This window comes from Protopterus annectens, chromosome 2.part1, assembly GCF_019279795.1.
Source record: "Protopterus annectens isolate FY-2018-M chromosome 2.part1, PAN1.0, whole genome shotgun sequence".
Classification (NCBI taxonomy): Eukaryota; Metazoa; Chordata; order Ceratodontiformes; family Protopteridae; genus Protopterus; species Protopterus annectens.
In genome coordinates this window covers 1,059,594,301-1,059,615,711 of record NC_056729.1, presented here as the reverse complement: position 1 = coordinate 1,059,615,711, position 21,411 = coordinate 1,059,594,301, and the positions used below count along the sequence as shown (strand labels likewise).

Below are 21,411 nucleotides of genomic sequence, written 5' to 3'. Positions count from 1 at the left end.
TTTGTATTGCAGTTAATTAATTTATTGCAATGTATATTTATTCATTTATAAACAAGGTTAGGGAGCTACTTTATTATGCAGGCAAATAAATCCATGATAAAAAATGTGTACAAAAACAACCAGCAAAGCAAAAAAAAAAAAAAAACATTGTATGTGTATACCACATCTAGTTGTAGTATACACCTGGGTTTACGTATTCCTGCCTTTGATATCTGTTCATTCATTTTTGTTTTTGTTTAGTTAATAAATCCATGTGTCATCCACACCTAAATATTATAATGCATTATAAATATGTTTTGCAAGATTTTCCCATGACTTACTCTTGGAGAGGCAGTTCCTTGGATTCTATGATGTTTGTAATATGGGATGCCACAAAGTTTTTCACCTGGCCATTTTTCTCTTCTAGTAGAGACTTGGTTACTTTGCTAAGATCACTTGATGAAGGATTTTTCATAAGTATAAGATAGGCTGCTAAACGCTTTTCAGCTGGACTCTGTCCATCTAGGAAAGCTTGAACAAGGTTGTTACGGACCTGAAGAAAAATTCATTTATATGAAAATTAGCAACAGAAAATATATCTACATGAAATTGTTACCATGCTAGCAGAATACATCTCTAAAATAAAGTAGAAATATTTTATTGCACAATTCAATTATGCATATGTGATTATGTTTCACATTGTGTGATTATATTGATATTATTACCCCATGAAATGTAATTATTCTTAAAGACACCAGAATCATTCCCGATAGTCTGAAGACAGTTTCAGTAAATTTTTGCCCTGTCTGAGAAAAGTAACTGAAAATTGGTTTTATTAACTCCAAAATCTATGATTTTGTTTCATTGGAGGAGTAAAACTTCCATGTTTCATGCAAGGCACTTTGCACATGTTTCTAACTTCAGCTCTTGGATGCTACATTACCCCTGTGCACTGACCTCAGCTGAATACACTTCTTTTCTCTTATTTGAGTAAAAGCCATGACTGACATGGGTGGCTTTTGACCACTTTAACATTCCTCATGTAAGTCATAAAACAGTAGCAGTCACAGACAATTAACTGTGTCTATTATATCTCGAAAGGAAGACTGTAGAAAGCTACAGATTAAACAAGATGTTCATTACAACCTTGAAACCTTGAGTTTGAGGTGTCACTGTATTCCATACAATATATGAAAACATGATCCTTTCATACTGAATAAGATTCCATGATTATCCTCTACTTTTATGCTTGTTATTTTCCCCAAATATTGACTTTTTATTTTGATGGTTACTTCATACACAAAGTAAAAAAGCAAACATTTTTTGCAGTAACTTGGCCAGCTTTCAACAATGCTTGTTTTTGTTTATGTTCAAAGATTGGCAAAAATCCACATTTGAAGTCATTATTGTCACAAGATGTAAGTGTTGTCTTCATTAACAACAAAGAAAACCTGTTAAGTATTATTTATTCTGAGTAAGTATTAATCCATAAGGAAAATAAAATAAGATTTTTTTTAATCCTTGGTTAACTAGGTTAGTCTCACTAGGCTAGCAGCCACTTTTCTGGGAAGACCCAAGATGGTACTTATACTACTAGGGACAATTTGCTACGGCATTGGTAACTTCTCCTGCTTTTCTTGATAGGTGCCATGGGATGTTTTATATCCACCTGAGCTACCAGCAACTCAAGCAGATGGGACTTCCATTTATTGTCTCATCTGAAGGATGATCACTTTCCATTAGTTCATTAAGATAAGGTACCTTTCAGTTTGACTCAGCAAAGTTTGCAAGACATATATCTATCTATATATATATATATATATATATATATATATATATATATATATATATATATACATACACACATCTACATTTATATTTTCGTGTCTGTTGTATTTGACCAACAGGAAAGCTGATCAACGTTTTACTGATATCACTATAATACCATTGATGAGGAATAACTACTTTCCCTGGTATTGTGCAATCTCATAGTTGGTTGCAAGGGGTGTGAGGCTGCATGTTTGCTTATCTGTTAATTTTTTTTCGCCGATATTTCCTGTGTTAATCTATTGAAGCTTCATTTAGCCAGTAGATCCATATAATTTATATATATATCTGGAGTAAATAGCTTCAGACTAAGTATCTACAAAATATTATGCAACTCTGTAATTATTTAGTCTGGAAAAAGTGTGTTTGACTTATTCCCATATCACTAACATTAATTTTATGGGCTTCATACCACTTCCATCAAGGGGGTAGGCTTTGAAATTTCCAATCCACTTTGCAATATGTCATGATTGCTTTGTGAATATATGCCTCATGTACATTTGCCAATCATCTGATTTCTCCCACATTATAATTACCTGTATTTATTAAATATTTAGAAATGCTATCAGTTAACTTCTTATTTGCAATGGTGATGGACAGGTTGACAGACAAGATCATACAGGACTCCCCGTGGACTATGATGTTTGCAGATGACATTGTGATCTGTAGTCAGAGTAGGGTACATGTGGAGGAGACCCTGGAGAAGTGGAGATATGCTCTAGAGAGAAGAGGAATGAAGGTCAGCAGGACTAAGACAGAATGTATGTGTGTGAATGAGAGGGAGGATAGAGGAATGGTGAGGATGCAGGGAGTAGAGGTGGCGAAGGTGGATGAGTTTAAGTACTTGGGATCAACAGTTCAGAGTAATGGTGAGTGTGGAGGAGAGGTGAAGAAGAGAGTACAGGCAGGATGGAGTGGGTGGAGAAGAGTGTCGGGAGTGATTTGTGACAGATGAGTACCAGTAAGAGTGAAAGTGAAGGTCTACAAGAGGGTAGTGAGACCAGCTATGTTATATGGGTTGGAGACACTGGACTGACAAAAAGGCAGGAGTCAGAGCTTGACGTGGCAGAGGTGAAGATGTTAAGATTTGCACTGGGTGTGACAAGGGTGGACAGGATTAGGAATAAGTATATTAGAGTGTCAGCCCAGGCTGGAAGGTTTGGAGACAAAGCCAGAGAGGCAAGATTACATTGGTTTGGATATGTGCTGAGGAGGGATGCAGAGTATATTGGGAAAAAGATGCTAAGGATGAAGCTACCAGGTAACAGGAAAAGAGAAAGGCCTAAGATAAGGTTTATGGATGTGGTGAAAGAGGACATGCAGGTGGTTGGTGTGACAGAGCAAGATGCAGGGGACAGGAAGAAATGGAAACAGTTGATCTGCTGTGGTGACCCCTAATGGGAGCAACCGAAAGAAGAAGAAGGAGCTATCAGTTAAATTCAATCAAAAAATTGAACATAAAACTATTGCCTGTCTCTCACTGAAGTTCTGGAACTTAACATCAAAAAAATGCAGAATCACAAACTATTTAAGCTATAAATATCATCAAGACGCCTACCTTATCAGTCAGTGTCATTTGTCTTAGTGCGTGGATTGCAGCCTTTTGTACTGATAGCGATGCTGAAGGGTTCCTAATGCACTTCAAGAGCGATGATTTCAGTTCAACATTTGTGGATTCCATTGCTTTGCCCATGTTTCCTACAGCCTGAATAAAAAAAAAAAAAAAACAGCATTTAGATATACAGCTAATTTATTCTCGAATGCATTGTGGTATTATATATGATTTGCATAGCTAGCTAACTGGAGAGATGTATAGACAGACAGAGATAGGCAAGTAAATGGTTACAATAACCTTCAGAGTCAGGTATGTTTTTTCTTCCTCTCCAGAGCAGTCTTTTCCAATCAGGGAAGCCATGAAATCTGCTACATCTTTCACTTCCTGCACTGCTATACCATTGTCTTCATAAAACCTAAAACATTTTAGGAGAAAAAGTAACAGCTTATGAACAGAGATTTACTATGATCTGCTACTATAAAATATTGCATAGTATTATTTGTTATCCTATTATTAAGGAAACAGAAATGGGATAGTACAGTGACTTACTTTCTGACAGTGTGACTCAGAGCATAAAATGAAGGACGGCTCTGCAGATACTGAGCCATGGTGAGGACTTCTCGAACCCGTCTAGGACAAGGTGAAGGCATAAGCCCCAAAGCATAAATAATTCCATCTGCTATTAGTGGAGATACACTGTCATCCCGCAGAACTTGTAGAATAGCACTATAGCATTCTGGAGTACCACACTGAGGAAGGGCTTGTAAAGTAATAGAGCTGAAAAATAAAAGACAAATTAAAGATAGATTTAGTCCTTGTGTAGATATTCAAATGGTTACATGATGCTGCATAACTGTAATATAATTTCTTAAATATGACAACATTGTGTGAGAAATGTGACACTGATATAAATCAAAGCATCAATACTCATAGTTGTTTAGAGTGACCCTTAAATCTAGATTCTACGCTCTGAGAGTGCTGAGGGCTGATTAACACCTATCTACACCAATCCAAAGACTAGGTACCCTAAAATTATAAAACTCTGTGAGCAGTCTGAGGAAATTGTTCACATTTTTTTTTGCAGGGCATGCCTTTACCATGGGAAATTATGTTCTTAATGACAGATCTATATTTCATAAAAAGATGTGGGAAGGGGATGTTGTGATGTTGTTGCTGACCAGTACATATAAGCCTAAAAATGCTGTGCTCAGTGTAGTTTAATATGGTAGACGGACCTTGATGTTTTGCCAGAGATGTCTTCAAGTGTCACCCCTGGGATTTTGGTAGTGGCTAAGGCTCTTGCCATCTCCATAGTGTCTTTTTTAGGCAATGTCATAAGAACAAAATTTCCAACATAAAATTCTCCTCAAAAAACATCAAGGTTCTGCTGCTAAATGCTGGGTGTCTAAATTTAAAACTGCACTCTCTGGTAGCTGTCCTCACCCTGGACGATGCTGGCATCTGAGCAGTCACTGAGACTTGGTTTAAGGGTGCAGAACGCACCCTAGCCATACTGGGTTACAACGCCTTTCACTCGTTTAGACCATCAAATGTGAGTGTGAAAACTAAAGGAGGAGGAGTGTCATTATTCATCAAAGATAAATACACCTCCAGATTGGTTAAACAGAATGAGTAGAACTAACCTTAGGCATGACCCCTCTCCAAGTTATTGCCAGTTATAGGACCCCCTCCATGAACCAGGACACCCACAATGCATATCTGGACATTCACGAGTCATACATTATACAACCAAACACCTTGGTTTTAGGGGGACTTCAACTACTCATTCATAAACTGGGCGAACTATACCTGTACAAATGCATTTGCCCAAAGATTTTTAAAATGTATTAACTCAAATGCCCTGGATCAATTGGTTAACAGCCCCACGAAGGGTACAAACATTTTGGACCTGGTAATCACAAACATGGGAGATCATTGCACCACCCCAAGTGTGCAGTCCTCCCTTGTGTGATCTCATGACAGGTCAGTCTCATTTGAAGTAACAATTGCACCTGACCCACCCACAACTGAAACAAGGCAAAAAGACGTCTCCAAAGCAAATTACAAACTTTAAAGGGACAACATTAGTAGTTTTACAGCTCCTGCCCCCACTGATGACAGGGATTCCTATGCTGGGAATAAAACAGGGGACTCTACATCACCAGCAGACCAGTGACCAGTGGAGTCCCACAGGGCCCGGTGCTGGGGCCCCTACAGTTTGGAATATGTTTTTCAGAAGTACAAGCCAAAACAAAAGTCTTGTGGCTGACAAAGTTTGCAGATGATTGCAAGTTGGGAGTGGTCATGGAGTTCCCAAATGATGCTGACACCCTACAGGAGGGTCTTACTCAAACCACTGACTGATGTTAAATTCATGGGCTCAAAAACTGTACCATCACCCCCTTGATAAAGGGGATGTCCATGCAGATTACCAGATAAATAAGCACTTTTTAAGTACTCAGTCCATAGTGAGAGAGCTGAGCACATAGGTGGACAGTAACCCATCCTTTGACCACCATGTTTCTTCAATGATAAGGAGAGCCTTCCACATTGTCCATCTTATTACATCCAGGAAAAAGGAGGTCAAACCCCCCTGTGCTTTTCATTTTCACACATAAACTTAATGAGTCTGCATAACAGCTTAAAAATGAAACAAGCAAGTGATCTGTGGTAAGAACTCTGAAAAAAAGATGTGGTAAATCAAACTTGGTCTGAGGAATAAAGGAGATTGTTGAATGCTGCATGTTCCTGTACTGGTATGTCCTGTTAGCCGACTTATAATGGAATTCTGGAGAACTTAGAATTGAAATTGAAATGACTTTTATAAGACGGCTCTAGGGTATGTAGCATCCTACCTATTTCAGGATTTCAGAAACAATAAACATAAGAGAAAAGGCCCATATTTTTCTTCTAAATATATTCAGAATTCTGTACTCGAGAAGAAAAAAGAAAGGTTTATCTGATGTTAGAGAAGAGAGTATCACAAAGCTGTAATGAGTCCTGATGGTAATCAACTCTGATAGCCTATTAAGGACTATCAAGTACTGCCTCAAAGCTGAGAGAAGAATGAAAGGATGCAGGTGCAAACTAACCGTACAATGAACCCTTTAAAGGTGGGTCTGATGTCACTCTATGAATTGTGATACTGCACCCATTTATGGAAACAGCATTTCTATAAAGAGTCGTCAAGGTAGTGTTTAAATAAAGGTCATACCAATAATGTAAGTCGGGAAGTAAAATCAAATATTATGAATGAAGTGACCTTATCTTTGCACCTTGAAGTATAGAAAATGTGGGAAGATATGGGTAGCAAGTACACAACTTCTAACCCTCACCCAGACCACTTTCAGCACGGTAGAAACATGGCTAGCTAATCGCCGCCTGCTTCTAAATCCTAACAAAATCAAGCTACTATTTTTCTCCCCTAACCGTAGAATTTCTCCTCCTTCCTTTAACATCAAATCTAGCAATGACACCATTATCTCCCCTGATGACCATACAAAGCTTCTAGGCATAATAATAGACAACAACCTTAAATTTGATAAACATGTAAATCACACTATTAAGTCCTTCAACAAAAAACTTGGCTCCCTATACAGAGCCAAAGCTTTCCTCACCCCCCCCCCCCAGCTAGGGTAGCTATTGCAAGATCACACCTCCTCTCTATCCTTATGTATGCCTCCCCTGTGCTCACCAACCTATCCAAAACTGATCTCAACAAATTATCAGGATGTTACAATCATATAGCCAGATTCGCTACTGCTATGGCTTTTAGGACCCACCATTGCAAGAACCTCAAAGCACTGGGATGGCTAGAGTATCCTACCCTTCTACAGTTCAACCAGCTTATATTAGGCAATAAAATACTCCATCAACCTGATAACACTCCTGCCCTCAAAAATATTCTCACCCCTCACAGTGCCCCCAGGCCATTACACTCAGCTGATAAACTATTGATACTGACCCAAAAATCCAACATCTCTGCAGATGACGCTATATTTGCCAACTCAACTGGTAAAATCTGGAATCTACTCCCTACTACCGTTACCAAAGAAACCTCACTACCGCTATTTAAAGAGAACTCAAAAAATATCTCACATCTCATTGGCTGTGCTCTTGTTGGAAACCTGACTAACAGCTTCACTAATACATGTCTTGCTATCCAACCTGCTGTTTAGCCAAGTATCTATGCTTCATAGTATTTGAATGTCTAAGCATTGTGAATTATGAGATCTGATTGTATTCTATGTTCACATTTTCTGATACATCTTTGCCAATCAGATGTAAGTCTGCACATTGTGTATATTGATATCTGCCTGCATTCTTTGTCTATATGTTTCTAAACATGTCTGCCTGAGTTTATCAGTCAGTGATGTATGTACTGTTCTCCCCGGCCCTCCGCTGAAAATGGACATATATCCAGTCGGACTATCCCGGTCAACAAATGTAAAATAAACAAATTAATAACTTGTATTGTGTTAGAGGCACAAATTAAGTGCAGGAGTTTATCTTTCAAATATCAGTCATTCAAAATCAACAAATCTTAAACTGAAAATATTTTAAATTAAGTTTTACATGTGTTCTTTCTTGACAAGATGAAACTTAAATTACAAGCATTCATAATTTTGTGTGTGACCTAAAATTATTGTTTTAATTAAATATTTTGTTCACGCACCTAGTAATAAAATATAGAATGCCACTTAGACTTATTTATGTATGGTTTTATATTACCAGCAAAATATGGATAAGGAATGGTGCCCAGTTATAGAACAGCATATGAAACAGCATAAAGGATCATTTGTACTCAGGAAAAGTGGCTATTACATGGAACAGTTCACCCCAGTTGAAATTTGAAGAATACACAGCTCTGGGCAATTAGAACCTTAGCTACAATAAGAAGCAACAGGAAGTGAGATGAGGAGTATTGCATTAGGCAAAATTTGAGCTGAATATGACCCATCAGCCCTTGTTTGCTATCCATTTCTTTATCATATGAGTTACATATGCATAGTTTACCTTGAAGTTTCCATAAGTTTTGGCAAGACAGACGTCAAGGACTCATTCTTCAGACTTCTTAGTCCAGTCACAAATTTCTGAAAGAGACTAGCTCTTTGGGCATTCTGCATTGAAACCGACAGTTGTTTCAGGTCCTCAAGGGTCTTCAGTACATTGTCACCACTCTTTTGTGAAAGTTTGATAGTAGATTGTTTTAAAAACAGATTTTCTTTCATGGAGTCTTCTGCAAATATCAAATTAATACAACTGTTTAGAACACTTGTTAGGTGGCAAAGACCTTGCTATAATTTTTGAATGACAAAAAATTTAAGGACTAAGATAATATGGTGAGTGCACTGCCTAACTTTTAATGTGACACTTAGAGATTATTACAGATAAATCAAATAACAAGCATGATCATAAACCTGTGGCTGCTGTCAAACATTAGTCATCTACACCTGGAGAATTTCATAAATGTTGAAAGCCCCCAAATAAGGCAGGATAAGGCAAAAGCAGTAAAACTATTCAAAGAGCATAGAAATCTAGGGTTGCATTTAACTAGCTGTATTGCTGTTGCCCAAGATATGATGATGAGATAATTTAGGTCCAGTTTACCTATGCGTTTAAGAAATAAAATGAAAACATTAAAATAAAAGTAAGAAAATGAAGTACAACTGTAAAGATTATTGCAGTTACTAAATTAACCTTTCTGCTACATAAAGTATATAATATCAAGGAGTAACTGGTGCTTTAAAGCTGGTGGGCAACAGCACAGCTAAGGTCCAGCCATGGCATAGTGTTATTTTACAGTGGTTCCTTCAATATTCTGATTTCCAGCTATTACCACTGAGGTTACGTTTTCCTGATGTTATACCCAGCCAACTCAATAAGAGATTACTTTGGATGCTTTAAGTATATAAAAATCACTTTATCTCTGGAACTCCCTTTTCTTGTTGGCTAAACTAACTGGAATGACTTGTATGACCTTGTAGAACTTGTAATGCATCAGTGTGGCTCGCTGAGAGTAGGCCCTAGTTCCCTCATAATCATGAACTGGATTAAGTGGGTAAATGAAGTATGGATGAACAAACAACGTGTATATGTATTATTCTACTTTCTTGAAACTTTCTTTCATTTCTTTCTTCTACTGTTCCATTTTGCCTACCACTTAATTTCTATCCATATTTACTCTCCACGTCCTTTAAACTTTCCAACCCACAGTTCTTTCCATATGTGTACTTGTTAATGTATATTTCTTAATACCTATTCATCTATATTACTGAATGTAAGTGTAAAAATGCTTGTAAAAAGTTGGAGCTTTTCTACCCAGGCCTCTATTGAAAATGTTTTTTTTTTTTGACTAAACCCAGTCAGACAAAACTAGTAAACCAAAGCAAACTAAAATAAAATAAAACTATATATCCTAACTTTCTTAGTAGAGATAGCCATATGTACAGTGGAATGCATTGTCTTATGCATTGTTTCTATTTTCACTTAATACTGGATTGTGCTAAATTGCTTTGTACTACACATTTTACCTAATAGCTTGTGATTTTAAGTTTGTGGTATACAGCTACTAATAATGTCTATTTATCTTTGTATTATTTTGTTTCATCTTTTCTACATTGTTTTTGTTTTATTACTGGGACCTCTCTGAAAATGGGCATTGCCCTGCATGGCTAACTTAATCAAAAACACAAAGAAATAAATACATAAAACTGGTAATACTTCCTACCTACTCCAATTCCTTGGTTAACTGGATTTAAGAAATGTGTTCTAAAGCTTAGGAAAAAACAAAGAAATGTACTCTTTTTTTTTTTTTTTTTTTTCCTAGAAAAGTAAAATTGTGAAATGTGCCATACCAACACTAAAGTCCCTGCTGTTGGTTGAAGGAGCTTCGTCTAACTTCAGGCTCTGTTTGACTTGTGCCATTATCCCATACTGTTCTCTGTTCAAAAAAAGAAAAAAACATTGCTTCTAAATTTCACAATCAAGCTTGAAAACATTTTAGTTAATTTATTGTAATGAAATCATACAAATAAGTCATCCATAAAGAGCACGTCTTGCAAATCACAGTCTTCACAGTATATTGTTTGTAGCTATAACAGATTTTAATGTTAAAAACTGTTATGTAGCATAATATGCAACTTACTTGTGCGAGGATGGTACAAACAGGTGCTTTTCATTGCAGACTGCTTCTGCTACATGTTTTCTCTTAGGATCAAAAGTGTAGGTGCAGGACTGTTTACTGCTGATCAGAGTAGATAATAGTGTATTCTGCAGAGAACAAAATCACCTTAATGTTTTATTCACTTGTAATTTTTATTCTACTTTTGCAACAGTGCAGAGGGAGCACCTTGTATTCTAGACTACTTTTAGTTGAACGGTTCATAGTGCTAGGCTACCTGCCCTTTTGGACAGTTTTAAGCTTAGCCAATTTCCACTTAGTGAGAATCTAACCCTGTACTTTTGGTTCCGAGGTAAACCCCTTAACCTTTATGCCAACCCCATCCCCAAAATGTATTCCATATAATGTGCTAGTAATAAAACAATGCACTTGCAGGTATTCTACAATAAGCTAACTAGAAGTGAAGTTTTGGAGTTAAGATAACAAACCACACACTTAAATATGCAATGCTGATCTTGGCTTAGCTCTGCATTTATACATAGTACAAGAACAAAGCTGTAGTATCTTTCTATTAAAAATGTACATGTTTATGAAATGAGTCTTGCCTGGCCACTGAAGACTATAAATTTTCAATATGGATTTCCCTTGTGAATACCAAAATAGTCCCTTTCTTAAAAGATCTGAAACTGTTTCTGTTCCAGGTTCAGTATTTTCCTCCATATTCATAAACTTATCTTCACCTGGGAATTTCTTCTGCTTCCAGTAATAATTTATGCAGATGACTTGCTGAAACATAGAAATAATGCAAGCCCTGTAACCATCAAAGGATGAATTAAAAAAAATTCTAGCTACCTAATGGTTCTTTAAGAAAAAGCTGCATATATACTTTGACAAGGGCAAGGCAAATGGCATTTGGTGACAAAGTCAAGCTTCTGGTGTAAATCCCAACAAATGGACATTTCTTTTGCCATTCTCCTATAGATACCACAGTATTTCCACCCATAAATATCTAATTTCCTTCTTTGAGACAACAATTTATTCCAAAAACCCATTTCAGATGTCTGGAAATTAAGCTGGCAAACAAAACAGACTTCTCACTTTTGAAACATGAACAAATCTTGGAACAATGTGTCCTGTCTGTTGTCGATTGCTGTACTGCACTATAATAAGCTTTACAACATTCAAACAAACAAACCAATAAAGGAAATAGAGAACAACACATTTAACACCAAGACTGGAACATCACTGTAACTCTCTCAGGGGATCTATCTACCTCATCTACTGGCATAACTGAATTAAAAAAAAGAATAAGACCTTATTAACATCACTAATGTATACCATTAAGGATATTGCATGAAGATAAGCTGTGATGGATGCAACCTACTGTAAAATCCTGCAGAGAGACAATATGAGTCTGCTGCTCTGCTAATCTAACATGATTGTTTTATCTGCATTATTCATTGTAGATTCCAGATTATTTCTTTGTCAGCCATTTTTAGCATGCTTAGATCATGGTAAAGCCTAAACAACTAGATGCAGACTTTGCCTGAAGCCCATGCCTGCCATATTTCACCTTATAGTGCTGTACATCTGTGCAGGAACAGACAGAGAAACTACACCAGTGTGGGATTACACTGACTGGGATTATAATCTAGTATGCTACAGTAACCCAATTACAGCCTACTATACAAAATCACACAGGTAACATAGCAGAATTTAAGAGACTTTGTAATTCTGCAAGGCACAGTGAGTACTTAAACCAACACAAAGAAAAGGAACTATAGCTGATAAATATGTTAACATCTGGAATATATAGCCAACAGAATCACAATTAATACAAGTTTTGGACCTGAACACTGGGACATATTCAGTTTGAAGATGCTTGCTATGATAGCTAACATAAAACTCCTGAATGTACTCTTGCTTTACAAAGAAAAGGAAGGTTTTAGCATTATGTGCAGGGGCTAAATATGATATGATGGACTAGAAAGAATGAAAGAGATGTGGTAGTGTCACTTCTCAGTAGTAATAGCTATGGCATACAATAAAACAGGTACTCTGCTTCTGACAAAAGATATGTGCCTTCAGCATAACATATTTGCATGTGTTATACTATAATTTGTAACATTTTAGATAATAGGTGTCATTGCCCATATGTCTTGGGACACTCTTCTCCCAGGGGAAACTATTTGGCACTTTGTATGAGTTAGTTTTAGCTACAGGTGGTTAAAATCGTCATGAGTATAACATAGTACTAACTCTGTATGTCAAATGTATTCTAATTAAAAAAAAATGTAGCTGTATGGGGAATATAATTCCTATTTAATAAAGCAGCATGAATATTTTTTATCAGACATGAAATACTATGAATATAATGTTACACATCATTGCATACATTCGATTATATCATTTGTTACTTACCATTCCTGTAATCAAGGCCAATGGACTGACATAATCCCTGAATGGAGAAAACTGGTCACAAGATGATAGGTCTCTTTCAACTGCAATATCTGTCGCAATATTTTTGTTCCTTTTCTTGACTTCCACCTTGCTTGAGCATTTCCCATATGCAGTATCCTGAAACAACCACAAACATGTCCCATTATTTTTAATAACAAACAGCCAAATTATTCCCATGATACAACTGCCATAACATTAAAAATTATGTATTTTATGCTGGAGCTAGAAATTAGAAAATATCTTGTAATTAGTATAGTTTAATAACAGTTAATCATTGGGTAATAACACAAAGATGTTGAAAAAGCAAATGCCAATGTCAAAAACGGACCAGTTCGCCCACATAGTCTGAAATTTGTCTAACAACTGAAAACAGTCTTTGGGTCTCATGCACATTTAACTACACCTATTCACTGCTGGTGTATATGCTTAAATATAAGAAGCATGTTATAAATATTCCATGTCAGACACAATATATTACCCATGTTGAGCAACAGCAGACCAGACAAATTATGCAAATTAATAATAATAATATAAATCCAGGGTTTGCTGTTCTTACTTGAATAGCTCAGACCCTGCTCACCAGACAACTTATTTCAGCAAAGGTCAATGTCTTTAAAAGTACAGTAATCCAAAAAATAGCTAGAATTTTAAGCCAGCCCATACTTTTTGTCCTAAAAGAGCACTTCTGCTCTAAAAATGAAAACGGTGTTTCACCATGTAAAGCTAGCTCTAGAAGGAGCAATTTAAGGCAGACAACTAGCAAAAATGTTGTACAGTTGTTCAAAAAGAGTACTTCTGTCCTTGTCAAAATTGTCAGTCACTTTCCTATAGCTCTGTCTGTCCCTCTGCCTGCTGTGAAATGCTTTTCTCTACTTCCATCTAGCTAACAGGATAGCTAGGGAGAAAGTGGGAGAAACCACTGAACATTGTTTATTTATAATTATTTATTGACATTTGCTAACCGGGTTTGTCCAACTGGGCTTGTGGCCCATTTTCAGTGGAGACCCGAGGAGAAAAGCTCCAGTAGTACATTTTAAACAGGTACAATTTTAAACAATATTGATATAATAGCAGTTATAGCAAAAAGATTCACATATGTTGGGTTACATGCATAAAGTTAAAGTTGCATTAAAAAGAAGCTAAGTAACAATTTTACATTGATATAATTCAAGAGGTCAACAATAAAATTTTTTTTGTTTGTATAAAATTATGCAAATGCATAGTAGACACATTGGAGAGAGAGGTGTAATGAGGTACTAAGTATGGTCCTTTTGAGGGTACATAAAAAGTTTTTTGCCATAACTTCCTTACCCTTTCACAATTCAAAAAACAACATGTTTTTTTTGAATTGTGAAAGGGTAAGGAAGTTATGACAAAAAATATGTGAAAATTAAAACTATAAAAGGTCTGAAAAGAATGAAAGATATAAATATGGACATGATAGAGTATAATTATTATGGTGGTAGAAGGGAACATAGTATTAAAAATATAGATAAAAATTGTTTTGTATAATATGGGTTATTTGGAATGAAAGGCTGAATTAAATAAAATTTAATGGAAAATGGGAATTAATTATGTGAATAAATGATAGTTAATGTTTATAATGTGAAATTTGAAATTAGATTATAGAGTTAAAAGTGTAAATAATTGTATATAATTGTAATCAATTTGCATATGATTTATATAATGTATAGTATGGCTTTTAATAAAGAACTTCGACTCTTTTGGATAGGTCCTGTGGGACCTTTAATATCCACCTAAACTACCACCAACTCAAGCAGATGGGACCTCAGTTTAACATCTTACCCAAAGGACAACTCACTCAGGAGTACAGCACCCACCCCCACCCCCCACCCCCCATTATACTGCACTGCAGTGTCACCCATCCTTCTACCTGGTGTAGAAATAGAACCCACAGCCTTTTGCACTCAAAGCTAATTTTGCTACCTGTTACACCAATTACTACTGTAAGGTATACATACTGGCAGCTTTGGCATTACATTTCTATACTTTATGGCAGGAAGCGAAAATTTAATCACAAGTACTGGAGTCTGTGATAGCATGTATAATTTATTTCCCAGATGACTCCGATTCACTCTACTGCTCAACAGTCACTCATAAATGTATAGTGTTTTAGCAAAATGTTGTGCTATCATATACAGGCATGTTGGTTTTTTTAACCAAAAAAAGTACAATTTTCCAGTAATGTGGATACTAGCATATCATTTTAGGATATACTTGATTGGCTTTTTTTTTTGAAAAAATACATTTAGATGAGGCTCATTTTATTTTTACAAGAACTATTCCAATCCAGTACCAATAAGTATTTAGTAAATATGTTCTGACCTGGTAGATTCAGAAATAATGAAGTTAAAAAGTATTAAAAATATTAGTTTACACATATACATGAAGCTGGAAAAGAAGAAACTGCCTTTCAATTCCTTACCATAACAACAGTTGCTGTGTCGCTGTCACTCTCAGGTGGTGCCATGAAGGAAGATATGATACCTTTTTTGATGTTCAGAATGTGGACTGGCTCATTCTTGTTTGGATATACATTGACATCTTTCCCATTAAGACTGGTAAACTTGAGTTCATATCTGGGATATAAGTGATCAGATTTAAATAGTCATGTTTTGACACACAACAAAATGCACCTTTTTTGTAGCTGTGACAAAAGCACATTTCCACAATGTTTATACTTTAAGATATGGTTATTATAGCTTTCACTCGTACACTTTCAGTCTTACATATAATACTAATGGTGACAAAAGTAAAAAAAAAATCTGTTAGAGAATATCAGCCAAATACAACTAAAATGTAAATATATAGATATAAACGTAGTTTTATTCTATAATCCTTCTTTTATTAAGTGTTGATGCATATGGAAAGTTTGCTATATTAACAGTCTGTTATTACACATACAAACAGAAGGACATCCAACAGCCTGTACAATTTTGCTATTTTTATGTAATGCAAATATTATACTTTTAAAAGAGTATTTCAAAATGAACAAAAGCATGTGAACACTTTTGTGAAACTGTATTACTGTAAGTAATGAAGTATAGAAGCTCAAGGGAAAATGCCACTAAGAAATCAGCTGGTACTTATCTGGCCAATACAAATGTTGCTTCTTAAACAGATGTTGCTTTGTTATTTGTTGTGACCTGCAAGTGTTGTTATTTTAATGTTGAAAACCATTTAGTGTACTCACATCTCCACCTATGGAGAAGAACTCCTTTGGAGAAATCTTTGTTTTCCGAGCCTATTCAGAAAGTTGTTTATTTTCTCAGATTGTGTTCTTGATTAATGATTTATTGTGATTACCACACTATGGTTTGATTCTAGCAATCTAAGTCTTTGCTTTGCTTGAAACTATCAAAGCCTTTTCTATAATATGGCCATACCCATGTGCCAGTTAAAGGAAGTAAAAGTAAATGTAAGTTGATGAAATACAAATGCAGACTTACAGTGTCAATGATAGGTTGCTCTGCACTGTAAATTATTGCACTTGCAGGGACAAGTTGTAACAGAACACTGCACTATGATATTGTTTGACTTCTGTGCAGCAGATGAAAATAGATAGCTAATTATTTAGTGGCTAAAGCAAGGAGATCCTAAAACGGGCAACACTATTACAAGGCCTTTATAATTGTAACACTAAAAAATGGCATCTTACTGTGACATGGCTGCTGCGAAGTCATCTGAATTTTTGGCTTTCTTCAGTATCACCTTGCCATCTGCGTTGACTCCAGTCACTTCACGCAGGGTACATTTATTTGTTCGTAAGATAAAACTGCAGATTTGTGGGACTTCAACTTCAGCCTGTAAATTTAGTAAAGTAGTTAGAACATTGTGTATTGGAGTAACATGAGTAGCAAGGTGGTTCTATGCTGTTGTTTCTGCTCTTAAAATACAGTTTCAAGATGTCACACCAAATGTGAGTAATGTTGTGTATTCATTTACAAGGTTTCACTTAGAATAATCCAGTCAATGAATAGTTTGCATTTTTGTTTACTGGTCAAAAATTGAATATATTGCTTCCCAGAAGTGCAGCAAGGATTCATAGAATTGTACATCAACTTATACACCACCACCCAAAATGTCGTTCCTCTCAAGAAGTGCATCCCATTTTCCTATTGAACACATGTATCTTTTGATCATATATTTTCAATACTGCTAATTCTACAGATTTCACTCTATAAATAAATTAAAAGAATATTGATCTGACTTAATGATCATAGTCATGACTGTTCAAGTCAGGATCCCCCAAAAATTAAATAAAGCTTAGAAGGGGGTATTTCTGACTGTATATATTGTTGCTGTCTTTATTCTGATGTGAAACCAACAAATGATGTTGAAAACAGAAAATGATTAATTTCCACTGTGGCTTTTGACAATAATTCATGTAATGCTTATAATTTCATCAACAACTCTACAGAACTCTAGGATACCAATATTAACTGATTATTTTTGTTAACTCACAGCAAGAATATTATTTACCATAATGTATTTGTCTCCTGTGAACACTCCATGTTTTACTTTGGAATTGTTCTGGGCATTTTGTTTGCATTTTGACTATGGTTTATAAATTTATGGTGGCATTTAATTTGACACATTCCAACAGTGTTTCCAGCTATTCCTATTAGCAAAGCCTTGTGTGTGTGTGTGTGTGTGTGTGTGTGTGTGTGTGTGTGTGTGTGTGTGTGTGTGTGTATGTGTGTGTGTGTGTATAATATATATATATGTGTGTGTGTGTGTGTGTGTGTGTGTGTGTGTGTGTGTGTGTGTGTGTGTGTGTGTGTGTGTATATATATATATATATATATATATATATATATATATATATATATATATATACTCCCTTCACAAGCTTGAAATTTCAAAACTTCGAACTGCAAATGATATATATCTATATATATAAATATATATAGATATATATAGATAGATATGGATAGATACATGTGTGTGTGTGGGGGGGGGTGTACTTATGCTACTAGTTTTTACCAGAGTTCCAGTCTGGCAAACCCTTAACATTTAAAACCAATTTACTTTTTGATGGATTCAAGAGTCATATAGAACATGCTTTGGCCCCCTGCCCTACCTTAATAATAGTGCTAATACTGCCTTTATCTCTGACATACAGCTTACATTTAAAAAGCCATTTCCATAATACTACTACTAACAAAAACACCTTGGACATTCATCATACACATACATCTGCATAAGTGACTGGCATATCTAACCCCTAGCTCTCACATTCACATACACAGTAAATCTGTCCCCTTACACTAACTAAAACACACACACACACACACACACACACACACACACACACACACACACACACACACACACACACACACACACACACACACACACACACATGCACACATTAATCTATCCCCTTACATAACCCTTACCCTAAAACACACACATTTGCATTAAAACTCCCTGCCCCACCACATACCTTTATCAACCAACAGGAACACATCCCAAAGTTAGCATTCGCCCAGTCTTACACTTACATCTTATAGCAGCTCTTTTGCTTTGCACAAATGCGTATTAATCAAGTCAAAAGTAACTACATATATATCTATCTATACCTATATATGTATATCTGTATTACGACTAATTATTTATAGGATATATTCATGTAAATTATTTTCCTATTAAAATGAAATAGTACCAAATATAACTGAAAACTGTTGCTTTATTTTCTTTCAGTAACTGAAATGTACCTATCAACCCCCCCCCATTAGAATAATATGCAGTTTAATAAGTAAATCAACAAATAAAACCACCAAATGCACCAGGTAGCACTTCTGTTCATTCACTTATAGGGACTCAGATGAAGAGAAAAGGCACGCAGCCTAGATCATAGGATTTCACATTGCAATCCATTGAGCACCAGGGCTTTGTCTTTGCTCAGTCCCTCTAATCCCGTTTCTATCTTCCATAAATATATGGTCCTGCCTACCCATAATACATCTCCCATTTTCTCTTCTTGTCAGATGTAAACTGCTCACTGGATTCTTCATGAAGTTGGAAAAGAAGCTGTTTAGCTTTCTTTTTTATTATTATTTATTTATTTTATTTTTTTGCACTCTGGCCCTTGTTTTTCTTTGTCACTTTTGACTTATCAGTTTTCTTTCTGCCATATATCTGAAAATGATTTTTCTCCTTGCTTTTCCCCGTATAATTCCTTCGGGACCCTGGAATTAGCTGATTTATTCTTCTTAGTCACATCCTCCTAAACTAAAGGAGAGGAACATGGTGGAATAGGAAACAAACATTAAAAAGAATAGTTCAGTTTGTACAAAAGCAAAGTAACTAATGCAAGTTTGACAGATTACCTTAAATTAATCTGCATCACTACCTATAGTCAGTTTATCAGCAGAGAAAAGAGAGGCTGTCACTATCAGATTGGCTTTGACGTTACTGATTTTTTACCAATATGTGTATCCAATTGTTTATATTTATTCATTTAGTATTGTTTGTGTGCAAACTATACTTATAGGCTGTTTAAGAGTAAAATGTTAATTTTAGTAGCATTGTTATCAGAAAAAGTATATATTCATTCAATAAACTATGGAAAGAAATTAGCAGGGTAATTTTGGAAAACAAAGGTGGTCCGGACATGGGACCCCTTTTCATTTACAAACTCTCTGTAAAGTGAAAAATATTTAACAAACAATTTTATCTAAGAATAAATAGGCAATGCTATACAATAATAGAATATTGGAATATTGTTCCAAGGGCACAGCACATAATGGACTTCAAAGTCAATTATTTGCATTAAATACAATACAAGTGGAAACATGGTTGGAATACAAACAACCAGTGCTTACCCAAGTGAACCAGGCACTCATAGTAAATATCTCTATGTGGCTATTTGTTCACTCTTAGAAAGGAATGCTGATATGACATGTCTTTGAAAAGTATAACCTTATAGCAACAAAATCAAAATTAATTTAATTCCCTCATCTCAAAACTCTCTAAATCTTTATTACACAACAGACCCCTAATTGGTCTGTATGAATTAGAACACTGGTAGTTGTAATTTGCTTTTTTGTCAACACTTAATTTTAACTGTTATTACATATTGCTGATTTTTTTTTTATACATCAGAGTTTTATTTTAGGAGGTATATAATGCCATTTCTGATGACGTACAGAAAAGGGAGAATGTTTTTTGTTTTGTTTTGTATTGTAAACTTTTCCCTGTTCTCTGAGTTGGTGTAGCCCATGAGGTAGTGTTTCTATCTATCTATCTATATATCTATATATATATATATATATATATATATATATGTGTGTGTGTGTGTGTGTGTGTGTGTGTGTGTGTGTGTGTGTGTGTGTGTGTGTGTGTGTGTGTGCGTATATGTACATACACATTCAGGCAGATAGATATAGATATAGATAGATACATATACTGAGGGTGTAGAGACAGATCCCTTGCATATGAGTTTGTGGGGACATGGTCACCCAGCTAAAGTCATGTTTTAGATTGCTCCTATTTCTCAACTGCTATGATGTAGGCATAGTGCTATGTTTTTTTTCCCCAAACTTAGACTTGCTCCTTCTAGATTTATTGATGTTCTTGATAAATTTCAGATCTCTTTAGGGGTACTTATATACCTAAACTAGCAAACTAAGCCCATAAAAAGATTCATCACCACAAGCTGTATGGGATTTAGAATTCAGAAAGCTTTTTTCTGAAAAATAAGAAAATATTTGTTTTTTAGAAACTTGCTATGGTTTTTAATGGTCTGTACTATGTTTTTAATGGTCAGATGTTGACATATGTATTCTTTAAATGTTACAATGTTTTTCATGTAAAGTTAGGAAAACACAGTGTTTTGTTACTGATCCCATATGTATGTATGTATGTATGTATGTATGTATGTATGTATGTATGTATGTATATGCTGTGCATCACTAGCAGACGTGTATACTTACCTTACAGCTGATTTTAACACCACTCTGGGAATCTGCAGTTCCTGGAATTCCATTGGAGGTTTCTACTTCATAGCTGTATATGTACTTCTTGAAATGTTTGAATCTTGATGTATCTTCTATTATGCAAACAAACATTATGTTGATACAATACTGCTGTACATCATAAAAGTATCCATTTTAATATCTGGAATGTCAAATTGTTGTTTCTACAGTATTTTCTTTAAAATACGTAAATTCAATACATTTTCTTATTTCTAAATCTTGTGTGCATGTGTTTAATACAGAGTGTTGCATGCCACACCACATTATGCCAACCTGCTTTAAAATCAAATTAATGTATTTGATATATTCCATCTAAATTTCTTTAATGTGGTTTAAAGGCTGGAAAATGAAGATTATTTCTATAATCAGTAGTTCTCTGTTTTCAAATTAGCAGCTTATAATATTTTACATAATTAATGGGTTAAGAAAAAAAAAGTCTTACAGTAAAATATGTTTTCCAAAAG

The 21,411-nt window shown here is 35.3% G+C and overlaps 1 protein-coding gene across 1 annotated transcript in view; it reads right to left on the bottom strand.

Annotated features, from left to right (window-relative positions):
• APOB (apolipoprotein B) overlaps positions 1-21,411 on the bottom strand; it is a 71,990-nt gene that overhangs the window by 43,410 nt on the left and 7,169 nt on the right. Inside the window, exons 3-13 of the mRNA XM_044062622.1 lie at positions 20,906-21,021; positions 16,624-16,769; positions 15,391-15,544; positions 12,906-13,061; positions 10,509-10,633; positions 10,219-10,304; positions 8,378-8,600; positions 3,911-4,138; positions 3,659-3,776; positions 3,365-3,511; positions 321-532 (exon numbers count right to left, since the gene is read on the bottom strand). Coding sequence (XP_043918557.1) covers positions 321-532; positions 3,365-3,511; positions 3,659-3,776; positions 3,911-4,138; positions 8,378-8,600; positions 10,219-10,304; positions 10,509-10,633; positions 12,906-13,061; positions 15,391-15,544; positions 16,624-16,769; positions 20,906-21,021 — 1,711 coding nt within the window. The remainder of the gene's footprint in view (positions 1-320; positions 533-3,364; positions 3,512-3,658; positions 3,777-3,910; positions 4,139-8,377; positions 8,601-10,218; positions 10,305-10,508; positions 10,634-12,905; positions 13,062-15,390; positions 15,545-16,623; positions 16,770-20,905; positions 21,022-21,411) is intronic.